This window comes from Dysidea avara, chromosome 1 (genome assembly GCF_963678975.1).
Source record: "Dysidea avara chromosome 1, odDysAvar1.4, whole genome shotgun sequence".
Classification (NCBI taxonomy): domain Eukaryota; kingdom Metazoa; phylum Porifera; class Demospongiae; order Dictyoceratida; family Dysideidae; genus Dysidea; species Dysidea avara.
Window position 1 is genome coordinate 31540424 of NC_089272.1, and position 15646 is coordinate 31556069.

Sequence of the window (15646 nt, forward strand, 5' to 3'; positions counted from 1 at the left end):
CTGTTTCTTATGCAACAGATATATGATACGTGACTATTGTTAGTTTAGCAAATGGCAAATATTAAGTTAGTAATAATACTCCAAAACCTAATAAGGGATGGCGCTGGAATGATAACTAGCTAGTCCAACTAATTTCGCTTCCTGATGCATCCCCGGTACCGGCAGACGTATTCTGCTCAGTGCTTACACTTGAGTCAGATCACTATTGTATCTTTGTTTTCTAATCCCAGCCTTCTCTTGTACCAGATCTAAACAGGGATATAATGGCCTGAACAACAGAAATGGCCTGACCAACATGCACACACATAATGGCCTGACCAACAGGTAGTGTGATACATTGGTAACATCAGTCACCCATGTTAAATGGACCTTCCAGCTGTAGCCACGTGCACAGCAACACATGTGAGAGAGGTATGTATGTGACCATTGTTAGTGTATAAAATGTTGCTATTTACTATAACAATGGTTACATAAACATGCCCCCTCAAAAATGAGGGGGGCATGTGTACATAACCATTGTTATGGTATATTTGAGGGGGCGTGATTATGTAATCATTGTTATGGTATTAGCAGTAACACTGCAGCCTATAGCAACGCATTAAATATTTGAGGGTGGGTGTGTTACACTGTAACCTATAGCAACACATTAAATATTTGAGGGTGGGTGTGTTACACTGCAGCCTATAGCAACACATGTATGGGGCATGTGTATGTAACCATTGTTATGGTAGCAAATGACAAATATTTAATTGCAATTTTTTTGAATTAGCAGTAACACTGTAGCGCATTTGAGCAGGTGGCAAACATGAAGTTGTAAATTTTTTCAAGTTAGCAGTAACACTGTTGCCAATAGCAATAGATTTTAGTGTGCATACATTATATATTATATGCACCCTAAATACTAGTGCTGAAACGAATAGCAATTTTTACTATTCGAATAGTTGTGAACAAATGACCAAATATTCGATTATTGTTTAAGCTTATACTTCTATTGAATAAGTACTGAAACCTTTTATTATGGAGCAAGGTAGCTAAAGCCTAATATAAGCACTATTTCTAACAGTGTCTTTTCTAAAATAGAATTTTTAAAGCATAGAAACATCACTTCATTCACAATCTTAAGTTTCAAGGCTAGGTTTCCATCTGAATACAGTGTACGAAGTGCTAACAATTATTTGAATAGAGTGTTAATGAATTGAATAGTGTCATTCCGACCGAATAGTCAAATAACCGAATAATTGTTTCAGCACTACTAAGTACTGTTGCTATAGCAACAGTTTTACTGCTAACTTTAAAAAATTACAATTTCACATTTGCATCATGCACACACATCCCTTGAAATGTGTTACAATGTTAAACAAATTTGGCATTTGCCAGTTACTACTCACTAGAATATGGTTATGCACATATTATACCTCTCAAATGCGTTACAGTATTACCTCCAACTGAGCAAAATTTTTACAATTTCAGATTAATTATGCTAGTTTGCTATTTGCTATTTGCTATACTAACAATGATCACATACATATTATGTGCTTTAAAATCTGTTGCTATGGCAATAATGCTACTGCTAACTTGCAATTTTGCATTTGCCATTTACTACACTAGCAATGTTGATGTACACATGCTCTCTCAAATGTGACTGCTAATTAAAATTTTACAGTTTCAATAACAAAACAATGGTTACGCAGTCATGCCCCTTCAAATGTGTAGCTATAGGATACAGTGTTACTGCTAACTCAGAAACCTTACATTTTCACATTTTATGTATTTACCACACTAACAATGGTCATGTACACTCCTCCCTCACATGTGTTGCTTTGGCTACATTAAATGTTACCGCTAAATTAAAGAAATCACGAATTACTATTTGTGATTAGCTAAACTGCATGTATGCACTCTAAATACTGTTGCTACAGACAACAGTGTTACTGATAACTTGATTATTTCACATTTGTAACTTGTTTCACTGGAAATGGTTATCCACACACTCCTTCTGAAATGTGCTACAGTGTTACACAATTTCATTATTACTATACACACTAGCAATGGTTATGTATACATGTAACCCCCTCAAATGTGTTCCAGCTCAATAAAATTTTTACAATTTCACATTGATTTTAATGGTCACATACACACCTCCCTCACAAGTGCTATTTTTAAATACGGTGTTACCACTAACTCATGATCAACGAATTATCAATTTGATATTTTGTCATGATTAACAATGGTGACATACATATGTACCCTAAAATCTGATGCTATGACAATATTGTTACTGCTAATGAAAATTTGCATTGCTAGCGCAGCAGATGGCAAATATGAAATTGCAAGATTTTCAAGTTAGCAATAACACTGTTGCCATAGCAACAGATTTTAGGGTGCATATGTATGTGACCACTGTTAGTTTAGCAAATGGCAAATTAAAATTCTTGTTCATCATGAGTTAGTGGTATTAAGTTAAAAGTAGTACATGTGAGGGAGGTGTGAGTAACACTATTGCCCATAGCAACATTAAGGTACATATTATGTATGTGACCGTTATTAGTTTAGCAAATGGCAAATTTTAAATTGTAAATTCTTTGAGTTAGCAGTAATACAGTAGTAAAAGCAGCGCACCTCATAGCTGCAACACATTTAATGGAGGTATAATGATTGCTAGTGTAGCAAGTGGAAAATGTGCAACTGTAAGTAAGCAATAACACTGTTGCCTAAAGCAACAGATTATAGGGTACACCATTGTCAGTTTAGCAAATGGAAAATATTAAAATTTAATTACAAATTCTTTGAGTTAGTGGTAACACAGTAGCCAAAAGCTGCACATGTGAGGGAGGCGTGTACATAACCATTGTTAGCATAGCAAATTTAATATAGAATGTAAAGAAATTGTTGAGTTGGTGATAGCACTGTAACACATTTGAGAGGGTGTATGTGTATAACCGTTGCTAGCATAGTGAACAATAAATAAATGTGAAGTTGTAAGTTTGCAGCCATACAAATGTTGCCTGTAGCTACACATTTGTGTACATGATCATATTACTACTGTACCAAGTAGCAAACAAAGTAGCAAACATGAAGTTGTAAAATTTTTGAGTTGGTGGTAACACTGTAAGGTGACTCCAAATAAATTCTCCGTTTCCCGTCCACCGCTTGCATCTAGTTACTGTCAGCTCTAAATATTCCATTATTCCGTATTATTGTTGCATACTGACAGGCTCACTTGAAACCATGTCAGCTCACGTGTCAGCAGTGCTATCAAGTCGGTACAAACTTCACATTTCTGCTATTTTTGCAACCTAAAAAAGGAAGGAGCATGCTTTTATGCAGTTTTTTTCTATGATTGTGCCAGGTAACTAATGGCTTGAAAAGCTGCCAATCTTATAATGAAATAATGGAAATGGACTGCCCACCCACATGCAAATGTTTGAGTCCAGTACGTGAAACAGATCTAGAGAATTTATTTGGAGTGGGCTAACCTGTAGCAACACATCTGAGGGGCTTTTGGTCATGAATATTGCTAGCATAGCAAATGGTAAACTTGTGAAACTGTAAATTTTTTTAGAGCCTACAGTAGAACTGTAATCTATCAACAGTAAGGGGTGACTGTAGCTAAACAAAAATTAATGTGAAATTTAAAAATAAATAAAAGTGAGTGTGTGTGAGTGAGAGTGAGTGAGACTCGATGATTGAGTGAGAGTGAGTGAGACTCGATGAGTGAGTGAGTGTAAATGAGTGAGAGTGAATGAGTGAAAGTGAATGAGTGAGAGTGAATGAGTGAGAGTGAGTGAGACTCGATGAGTGAGTGAGAGTGAGTGAGACTCGGTGAGAGTGAGTGAGAGTGAATGAGTGAGAGTGAGTGAGACTCGATGACTGAGTGAGAGTGAGTGAGAGTGAATGAGTGAGAGTGAATGAGTGAGAGCGAATGAGTGAGAGTGAATGAGTGAGAGTGAATGAGTGAGAGTGAATGAGTGAGAGTGAATGAGTGAGAGTGAGCGAGACTCGATGAGTGAGTGAGAGTGAGTGAGTGAGAGTGAATGAGTGAGAGTGAGTGAGAGTGAGTGAGAGTGAATGAGTGAGAGTGAGTGAGTGAGTGAGTGAGTGGCTTTATTAAGCTGCAGAACTTTGAAATAAAGACTAAACCTTGGTTGACACCTCGTTTGACACTAGTATGGCTCCACCCGGCTTCAAAAGACTGGCGCCGCTAGTTAATGCAATTAAGCACGTGAGCTAATTTGGGTTTAGCTCGGCGAGGTGAGGGACAAAGAAGTAATGATGCAGAGGTTGTTGGCGTGGAAGCCGTGGATAAGTCGCGTAGTGGTGCTGAACCGGCTGAAGGTATAGTGTTTTGCTTTGTTGTTGTTGTTTTTATCTGCTTCACGATAAGCTAACTACTGTAAATGAAATGATAGCATCTCACTCAGTATTTTAGTAGCGTAATAGCATAGATTCAGTATAGAGGTTACGCGCCCCTCTCGACTCAGTGGTACTATGCACTGGGTGCACAGTATAGGAGCCCTAGCAAGACCTACACTATTAATGGGTCAGATTGATAGACGAAGAGAAAGATCCCCTGGTATGAAGTAGTCTTTCAGACAAGAGTCTGAAGACTTAGACCATGGGTATGCTGGTATGGGAACAAGGAAGATTGATGACCTATCTTATTTTTATTGCATTCATGCTGGACACAGAATACATCCCCATTGTTGAAATTCCTTGGATAGTAGCAGGAGTTCAGTCTGGGGAAGGTGTTGATATGAGATAAAAAGAGAGTGTTAAATACAGGTAGCTTAATCAGCAAACACTGTACATGCAGGAAGCCAATTTTATTGTCTATTCAATGGAATATCCTTGACATTCTTAGCATGCTTTGATCCTTGTAAAAAATGCAACTATTCATTGTACTTTTGTGTACCTTTGGCTCGTTATGTACAAAGAAGTTAGTAGATTGAGAGTGGTTGTGCTGGTATGATAAAATATTTGCTTTGACATAGCATACTGAGGTTTCCCTGACTGCATAACCAGGAATATTATGTTCACCATAAGCATGTAGCAACTGATAATGACGATGAAGTAGTATTGGTTAGGCCGAAACAATTCTTCAGATCAACCCAAAACACTTTCAACAAGTTGCTACAGAATTTTAAAATTATTAACAGAATTTTCACTGAGTAACTGACTGATTGATGCCTTCAGACAAGCGTAACTCGATAATGGCTAAAGCTACGGGCTGGATTTTTTCACTGTTCGACATTGCTTTGTACTAGAGTAGGGACCATCGCACATCGATAAATAGCACTGAAACAAGCTGGAATAGTGCACGATATTAATGCCTATAGCCCTACTGTGCTACTTTTTATCGATGTGCTATGGTCCCTACTCTAGTTGAAAATTCCTAATTTTTTGTGTACTTGCCTCAGAAGTAAAGGGACTAAGGTCAGACCTTATTGCACTTTGACCATTAATTCCAATGTCAGCTTCTGCATTTCACATGTATATGCACATATGTGACCGGATTTGCGAAAAGGGGTCTTCCACACACATCCAATTCTATGAACTTGGAAGATCATAACATTGTGTTCAAGAAAGATACAAACCTACAATTTTCTCCACCCCTTACCCTATGTTGGTACTCCCTACTGTCCACATTTCAAGGCAACAACTTTTTCCAATTTCAAGTTATAAAATTGCCAACGTTTGTAAATTGGATGTGTGTGGAAGACCCCTTTTTGCAAATCCGGTCACATATATGAAAGGGCTTCATTGTACTCTAAAGGGTGTGCTTAAGTGCACTCAAGACAAGTACCAATGTACTTCACCCCAAGCCTAGCAATGGAACCTGTTTGTATGTAATCAGGCCAATTTTTGCCTTTGCTGTTGTAGACAGGTGGATTGGCATATGTACTAAGCATATTCTTTTAAGTTGGCCTTTAAAGTGAGAACAAATGGCCACTAAGACAGGTTTCAGTTTAAGTTTTGAATGGAAGGGTATCAGTATAATGTTTTTGCTTTGCTTTTAGTTTTCAAAATCCTGCATACAAATAGGTGGTAAGAAAGTTCCAAACATCTGCTTGCCAAAAAGGATTAGTTTGCAATGGACTTGAAGGACCTAAGTAGTACAGATATATTGTTGTATCAAATAATCTGATATCATGTTCAAAGGGCTACTTTTATATACACAATTAATATGCTATACTTTCTGTGCATGTATGTGAGTGTATGTTTCATATACGTATATAATTATGTAGAACTTCTCCTCATTGACCCAACATTGGAAAGTTGTCGACGATGGATGCAAGTGTCACTTTTAATATATGCAGGTATGTTAATAATTTAAATAATATTTATGTATAGTATTTAGATTTGCTAGCAAATAAAGTTTAGATTATAGTACAGGTCGTATAGGGGTTGACTGCATAAGTCACTTATTCATTTACACATGACCTGTGTTCCCTCAGTGGATGTGTGAGTAAAAATTACAGTACAAAAAGAACCACTACAATACTTCATGCCTTTCTATGGCTTATATTCGACACTTCAGCATTTTGTGCATGAACAAGTTCATCTGTCTTACCTTACCACTGCTGGTACACTTACTGCATTCTGCAAAATAGGTAATCACTTGAATTGTTAAATGTTTAAAATGAGATAGGCATGTAGCAAACTTCTGATAACCTATAGTATTATACTGGTTGCCCAGCTGCTAAATACTTATTTTTTGTCGGTGCAGTATGAACTTCAACACCAGAAACTAAGAAACCATTTAATACTCTTTTGTCATAATCTTGTCATGGCTGTTGATCTCAGTGTACTTTGAAAATATTGTAGTGTGTTTAGATGCCAAGAACAATGGAAACTAAACAGTTTAGTAGCCATCATGCTCATAAATACCAAGCTGTTCTCCTTTCAATGTCGTAGTGTTCCAAGATTGCTGGAAATTTCTGCTGGAAGACAATAGAACAATAGTTGAATTGTTGTCTGTAGCTCGGCCTATAGTGCATGCTTTCCGCTATCAAAGTTTCTCTGAAGTAAGACTAGCTAAGTTTGTTTACAAAAGCTGGTTTAGCAGTACCATGAAACAAACAATGGTATAGCTGATACATTTTCCCTGAGTCACTTCTCCACCTAACAGAGATAATATCTTGTGCATACCAGTTGCACCATTGCATTTGTTTTTCCTCATTTTTCTCTACCTCTATTTGCTGTGTTGGGCTACTATACCTATCCAAGAAATAAACTGAGACACTACTGTTTGTTTACAGTCCCTTTAACCAGCACAAGAGCAGAATAAGACTATTAACTATCTCTGGTAGGCTTCTATACACAAGTTATTACTGTGTTTCAAGTAGATACTGTATGATGTAAAACTAAATCAAATCTAGCTGTACATGGACTTTTGTTGTTTTACAAAAGGCAGGTGTGCACTGATGCATACTAGTCCACCTTTACTGTTTGTCTGTTCTTTAAAAAGAAGGTCCCATCGGCATGACCTGTAACAATAGTATATCCACCTTTGCTGTTGTCTGTTCTTTTTAAACAGAAGCATGACCTGTAACAGTGGTTTTAGGCTTTGAAGCTTTATTCACATTCAATTACTGCTTTATCCTTTCAAAGTTTCATTACCATGGATACCGATGTGTTAACTATTTGCACATTTATGTTTACTCTTTGTAACAGCTGAAACCTCCACCGAAATGGTAAAATAATTATATTATCAATCCTTGTTACTAGTGAGATAGAGTGGTCCATGTGATTTAGTTTTTGTTCAGTAGATATTACACATCTTATGTAGTTTATCAATTATATTGCGCCATTATATGTATGCATCAGACAAAGAACTAAATAGCCCCAAAGGACCAAGGATACATTACTGTTCTGAGCTACACCAACTGCACATTAGACTTTCACTTTTTATCTACCTTCTCCGTATACTGTACATTATAATTTATTTAGCATATTATATTTCTCACTAGCTGGTCCCACTATTATTAACGTTGGCGCATTATCTAGCCCACCAACATTTTCAGTTTTTTCACATATCTGTCAATAGCAAGGTTAAAAATGTATAAATACGTATGGGAAATACTAAAGTGATGAAACCTATAGAGTACACATTCATTTCTCATGAACTTGTGGATCAACATCAGTTTGTATGTGTTGGTAGTAGAAGGATTATGTGGTCACTTGCATGTTGTTCCTGTGCAGTATTTGTAAACTAACAATTAAGTTTTACAGATGCTAAATTATCACCTATTGGCCATGCTTTAAATTATGTTGAAAATTTGATGTTGTGAGATGTGAACATTATTTACACTGATAACATTATATTTTACAACTGGCTTTCCGTCATCTTTTTCTATTAATTGCCCTCCCATTTTGTTTACCTTCACTTGTTATTATGTCAGCTGTTGACGATGCTTACTCATTAATATGTACACATATCAACATGAAATAAAATGCTCATCATTACACTATGTCACAAAGTTTAATGCAAGCTTTTACATGCTTTCCGTAGTCCACTACAGCATGTTGAAGGCCATGATGTAATGGAAAAGTCAGCTGCATTCCATGCAAACCACAGGACAACCAGCTCAGCTGGATGGGCTGATATAGCACTTCCCTGAAGTTGTTGTGGTTACTGGCAGTGTATAGGCTGCAGGTTTATATCACAGGCATAGCTTTACCATTTTGGTGCATGCTTCTTCTAGTTTAACTTATTTTGTTTGTTCATAATACTACGTTCATAGCATTGTGGTATTGTTTCATAGCATATAGACTGTTGGAAAAGTATTGGTATTGGGCTGGAGAATTGGGTGCATGTTGATTTGTCTGTGTGTATGTTTGTCCTTGTGTTCTATTAGAGTAAGTACCATCTCTTTTGTAACTTGATAACATGAACTGCTTGCCTAAATTATAACAAGGTGATGTTATGTTACTTGTAAAAGCCAGGTGGCCATGCAATTAATACTTTCCAATTCTAGCTAAATAGGCAAGGAATCAATCATGTAGATTTTATTTATGCTATTGCTATTATTAATTTAGCTAGATAATTGGATTTGTAAATACTGTAATTCAGTACATTTGTAAGTTGTAAATTATTTTATAATTCTGTAATTACATTGCTATACATTACTAACGAAGCATAACCATGTTAAACCACAACTTATGCGCAGAAGTATCTTTTCAACTGTTTTATAGTGTGTCTTATGTTTTCTCATGCTAATTATTTAGAGAAAGCCCTGAGGCTACCTTACATTTTCATTTGTGTAAGTAAAGGTATGTAACTCCCTCCTTTCAACTCCAAGGATACAGTATCTCTGGTAGCCTAAGAGGCCTTCAATGTTGAAGTTATTAAATGTCTATAAAACCAAAAGGGAAGACTGTTCACGAAGAGTCACCATTCCTGTATTTCAGACCTCTGAGTTGAAACCACTGCGGAGCAAAGTTTATGTGTGTGGAAGGTTAATAGAAACTTAATTTAGCTTTTAATTCTTACATCCTGGTTGCTTTTTACCATTTAACGATTTTGCTCATGTGGGTGAATATGGACTAACATAGGTAGGTAGATACACACACACACACACACACACACACACACACACACACACTCACACACGCACGCACACATACACACACACACTTTTATGAAAAGAATTTCAGTAAACCAGGTGCGCAGGTTTAAAATTACTTAACCTGGGTGTCAGGAAGTATGTTAAGTCAATCTTTGCTTGTAATATAGCAATTGACCATTCTACAGTTTTGTATGTACTACAACAGCCACATAGTTTGGACATGTGTTGATCATTGATCATAATTTTTGCTTTAGATTACACATGATTCATTCTGCTGTTTAGTTGTCCATCATTTTACTATTAGGCTGATAAAATAAAAAATTTAAAGCAATAAAATTATGACCATACATGCTACACTTTAGTGTAATGATCTGTAATGCTTCATTTCCAATACATTGATTCAGGGCCTGAAATTACGTTTTGGAAATGATCTAACCAATCCTGTTGTGTGATCAGACATACTTAATAGTACTGTACAAGAATTGTTTAGACATTAGCTGAAAATGGCAGATGTCTGACCATAACAAGCTCTGTGTAATCTGAAATGGTTCTGCACATAGATAGGTGCCATTGCATCTACGTTTGCTCATAGTAAGTCAGCATGCTGATATTGCTTCACAGCATATGGACTGCTGTATATAGTGCTATATGGCAGTTGTACTGATTCATTTCTCTTTGTTGACCATGTTTCAGTTATAGCCTGATAGGACAGGTACTATAGCACCACATAGGTTGCACATGTCTTGACTCGATGATGGTACTTATTTGTTTAGCTGACAGCTTTATATACATGCTGCTGCACTGTTTAGTTTATAAATGGCTGAGACCATGAAGTGGTTGCAAGCTATTTAGAATTGTATGAAGAGGGTGAAGCATATCAATGGTGTATGGCCAGTTCCATTCTCAAACAGCTAATTTTCACAGCCCTTATTATTGCACACTCTGGTACAGTAATATAGAAAGAACCATCGATCCCACCTCGGTCTATGAGTAGCTTGAGAACCAATGCATTAGTTTGGGTAGGAGGGTAGGAACAATGATTAGTTCAACTTCACCCACTTCGTACAATTTTAAATAGCTTACAATCACTTTGTGGTCTAGGCCATTTTGAATTGTGACCCACTGAGTGAAACCTGACTTGTTTGCATAAATCTGTTTTTGTGATAAATTCCATTGAAATACATTAGGTAAAAACTGTATGCTACGTAAATCATTTCATGTATGTTTTAATCACTTCTGTAAACAGTGAAGGAAGACGTATATTGAATTATCTAGTATACAATAATGCTGCACCGACAATCATATATCAGTTGTTTTTTTTGGTATATCGGTATCGGATCGGCACCACAATGAAAAAAGGCAGCATGCAGATACATATAATTATTATTGTGTGCATTTAGAAATATGCACTCATGATGTTTACACATGTATCAAGTTTCATTTTACTACATTACAATGTTGTTGTTGGAGTGAGCTTGAGCGAGCCCCACACTAGTGAGTCAGCAGTGCAATGGACGTTACAATAAATTACATTATAAAGCAGATACCTCACACGTGCTTTCGGCTTTACATTTTGCCATATTTGGTATGTGTAATAGTTCATTCAATGCGGAGTTGATGGAATAGATTACTTTGCTATATTTGGCATGTGTAATTGTTCATTTCATGGAGGATTTCATGGCATAGATTACTGCTTTTCCATATTCAATAATGGTTGTCACTCAAGGGTGTTACTCATCTCAGTGTCACTGTGAGTTTATATCTGAGTATGTGTAACGAACAATTGATGCCAGTGCAGTACTCAATCCATTTCTCGTTTCAATGAATAGGAAATGACAGAGGAGCAGTGAAGACTCACAAAATAAAGAAGACACTTGCACAAGTTAACTGACATGCTGCAACCAGCCTTCTCCTTATACCATTATAAAGTCAGTCCTTCATTTGAAAGCAGATCCTGCCGTCATTAGAGCGATGTCTGAGTTTCACAACAGTCTGCTCAGTTCAGAAGCTGCAAAATTTTCTCTCTATGTGGTTACACATTTGTGAATAGAATGCCATCTTGCTACACACTTAAATGTATGAACGTACCTCAATGAGATGGCTGTTGCATGAAGTATGATTAGATGCATAGTTAGTGTATGTATAGTTTTGTATTTACGAACCTGTGTGCATAGCACAAGTCTCTACAAGGTAAGCTATACAGGCTTTTTACATATACAGTGACAACTGCAGGAGGGTTTCAACTTCCCAGTGTTAAACTATCATGCATACAGTATGATAGTGCTGTAAAAAAGGATCATGAAGGTTTGGATTTTTCTGAAAATTATCACCTAATAGCCAGCATTGATTTTTATAATGTGTCTTGCAGTGCTTCATTCTTTGCTTTGGTCCAGTATGTGTCAGTTCACCAGCCATCAGTCAGGTTGCTGAAAATAAAGGTTGGACAAAGTGATTGAAGTAGGAATCATATAGAAATAAAAGACAGTGAAACAAAAGAGGTCATTTACACTTGTATAGCTATACTAGTGAACTACAGTCATGGTTACAGTACACTATTAACAGGCTGTATGCTATCCAAGTAAAACTTAAATGAGCACTAACTAGTATAGCTTGACCTCCCTTGTTTTACTGCTTTTTATCATACAGTACAGTAGTATCGTATATTAGGGATCATGAAAGTTTAGTTCAGGCCACGAATATTATCCAGAAACCGGCTTCACTTTCCTTCATGATAGCTTGGCAGTATTGATTAGGCATAACCAAGCCTAAATCTGTCTTTAGCCTGACTCCAAACCATTCCAACACATTAAAGTTTTCCACTTAACTAAATTTTCTACTAACTTGACTGCCTGATGCTGTCAAGACAAGGTTCGGTTTTGCAAAGTGTTGTCAGCCTTTGAGTCCTACTGAAAAAGACATTCATGGCATTGTATTTTCGGAATCATTTTGCTCTGAAATTCAAGGCCCTTTAGTCCCAAGATTTCAGAGCTCTTTTACTTCTGGTATTTCAGAAATCTTTTTTAACCTGAAATTTCAGAAACTTTTCAAAATTCACATATTGTGCTGTGAAATTTTTAGAACCCAGATCATTTTCTTTTGAAATTTCAGAGCCCTTTTTGTTATCTTAAGATTTCAGAGCTCTTAAATTTCAGAAACTTTTTGTTAGATTTCAGAAGCTTTTTTTGCCCACAAAGTTCCCTTTTGTTGTCCAACATTTCAGAGCTCTTTTTTAATCTGAAATTTCAGAAACTTTTTGTTAAATTTCAGAAGCGTTTTTGCCCACAAAGTTTAGATCCCAGCTTTTTTTCTTCTGAAATTTCAGAAATGTTATTGTTCTGAAATTCCAGATCCCCTTTTCCAAGATTTCAGAGCTCTTTTTTAATCTGAAATTTCGGAAACTTTTTGTTAAATTTCAGAAGCTTTGTTTGCTGATGAACTTCACAGCTCAGCCTTTTCTTCTGAAATTTCAAAAATCTTATTGTTCTGAAATTCCAGAGCCCTTCTAGTTGTCCAGGATTTCAAAGCTGTATTTCATCTGAAATTTCAGAAACTTTTGACCAATTTCAGATTTTTTGTTCACAAAATTTCTAAGCCCAGTTCTTTTTCTTCTGAAAATTCAGAAATCTTATTGTTCTGAACTTTCAGTGCCATTTTTGTTGTCCAAGATTTCAGAGCTCTGAAATTTCAGAAACATGATTTATTCTGAATTTTCAGAAATGTTTTTGCGAAATTGTGTCTTGTTTTTGTAGTTTTATCACTAATGTCTTTTTTCATTTCAGGAACATTGAAGAAGTATGACAGCCGAAAGCTGCAAAGATGAACACTCTAGTAGGATAGCTGATGAAGAGCTGTTTACAGAGAGAGCAAATTGATTAATGTCATCACTGCTACGTTATTAATCATTTTGTATATACTGTCCTATTTCCTATTTTTGTGTAAGTAGCTATTTGTGCTGGTGAAATAATAGTGTTAGTTGCAAAATATGTACTTATTTGTAGTGCAAAATCTTGGTCTTGCAAAATTCTGGCATTTCACCCTATTTTTGCAGATGCAAAAATAGATAATAGATTTTCCCATTTCACTTTAGATTGTGTTTAGAGCTCGCATCAAATATCACCATAGAATTTCCATTTGAGTACAAAGCTCCTCCCAAAGTGGCATGATTTTCTAAATGTTACATTAGAGTATTTATCAAATGCGATACTAGAATAGTCAGCAGAAAAAATAGCACCACCATTGTCTCCAGCAACATTTTCAGCAAACACAACTGAACAGTTTGCTTGAAAAGAAATATTGGAGTAGGATTTTGAGTATATAGCTCCTCCGCCTCCAAAATATGTGGCAGAATTTTCTGTAAATATAATTATAGAAGCCATTTTAAACAGGACAGTAGAGTAATTACTGGAATGTATAGCTCCACCACTGCCATCTGCCGTATTATTGTTAAAGGTTACTTGTGAATTTTCTGCAAATTCAACACTGGAGTGGTCAGTGTAGATTCCTCCTCCATTATTATCCTTGATTAAAATATTTCCAGTAATTACAACAGTGTGATGTGTAACATAAATGGGTAAACCTTGGTTACCAATAAATTTAGAGTTTTGAATAATAACAGGTGCACTAGAATCACAGGCATATCCTTCAAGGAAAATTACACTCTCTGCTCTGCCGTTATGCATGAAATTGCAGTTATCAATTAACAAATAGTGTCCAATACATTCATTAGTTTGAGATGAGTAATGTAAAACTGCTCCATTGTCTTGATAATTGTTCTGGGAAAAATTGCAATGAGTAATTTCCACATCATTCATTGCATCTCTGAATACAAGTGCCTGTCCTAGAGAGTTCTGAAAGGTGCAGTATTCAACCACCACCTTGGATGAATTAGATATTTCTAATGCTGGATAACTGTTCCATGAATAAAAACTAGATTCTGAACCACAGCTCTCCCAGGTGATACCATAGATGGTAATATTTCTGCTTGAAATAAATCGCATTCCTCCTGTTGCATTACAGTTTATTGTAGGGTTGTTATGTCCAATTATGACAATGTTTTCAATGCCTGCTACTGGTACAATTGAAGACAATACAACATCGGTTGTTATGTTGACCATAACATTGCTGGTAAGGTCAATAAGAGCTTGTAAAAAAGAATGACAAATACAACTGCCAGTGCTACAACATGATGAAGAGCTTTTATCCTCCAGAATCAAATCACCAGAATCTTGGATGTGATTTCCTTTCTCACTGACAGTGATTGTTATTCCTTCACCTCCGGTAATGGAAAACAACAACAGCAACAGAGATGTGATAACAATGTTTGGTAGCAACATCATGATTTTAAAAAAAAAAAACAAAAAAAAAAAACAGCAGCTGATCTCAGTGTCTTAAGGCAATACAGATAAGTGTTTGTATGTCCTTAAAGCTTGCACAAGTTTGAAGCAATAATAAGACTAGAAAAAAAACTGTACAAACTTTATTGGTACTATGCTGCATTTTATAAGTTACAAAACAGGAAATGATCACATAATTGGGGTTTACCACAACATTCTATGGAATGTTCAAAGGTCATGTGTACTGTCCACAATGTTGAACTGCTTAAAATATTTTTATCACTGTACACTACTGAACTCTTGCTGACATTTACATAATTCACTAACAGACATATGTGAACATTTACTATGTATCTGACACCTACATTAGCTTCAATGCTTCATGCATTTCAAACATTAGTACCTGGTGTGCACTAACAACAGTACCTACTGTCAGACTCCTGAGTAAAGTTTTACTATTTAGTGAGTAATAATAAGGCCAGTAGCAAGCAACTGAACTGTTTTGGCTGGCTAACAAATTTAAATGCATCAAAGCACCTGGCATTGACAATAGTAATAAGTACACAGCTACAGTATATGCATGCATACTTCAGATGATGGATTATGATATGACTCATGAATACAATGTAGGTATACTGTACGTGTAATTATATACCGTATTAGTGCACATTTTTGAGCAGATGCATATGATTGTATTCTAGCTAGCTAACTACATAGCTTCATTCCAAAAGAAACATGAAGTCT

General features: G+C 36.1%; 1 protein-coding gene and 1 long non-coding RNA gene across 4 annotated transcripts; one reads left to right on the forward strand and one right to left on the reverse strand.

Moving 5' to 3' along the window:
* Positions 1-4218: 4218 nt before the first annotated feature.
* On the forward strand, positions 4219-13597 carry LOC136261697 (uncharacterized). The gene is made up of 3 exons (XR_010703986.1): positions 4219-4335; positions 6246-6317; positions 13349-13597. It is a non-coding gene; the product is annotated as an uncharacterized lncRNA (long non-coding RNA).
* On the reverse strand, positions 11151-15038 carry LOC136261649 (probable outer membrane protein pmp20). Of its 3 annotated transcripts, XM_066055705.1 has the most exons (3): positions 11900-15038; positions 11732-11852; positions 11151-11593 (listed from the first exon to the last, which is right to left on the reverse strand). In XM_066055705.1, the coding sequence occupies exon 1, from the start codon at positions 14903-14905 to the stop codon at positions 13676-13678; it is 1230 nt and encodes a 409-aa protein (XP_065911777.1). In that variant the 5' UTR covers positions 14906-15038; the 3' UTR covers positions 11151-11593; positions 11732-11852; positions 11900-13675. The 3 variants fall into 3 exon arrangements, with proteins under 3 accessions (XP_065911777.1, XP_065911761.1, XP_065911769.1); XM_066055689.1 differs by having other exon boundaries at positions 11151-11852; XM_066055697.1 differs by having other exon boundaries at positions 11732-15038.
* Positions 15039-15646: the final 608 nt, after the last annotated feature.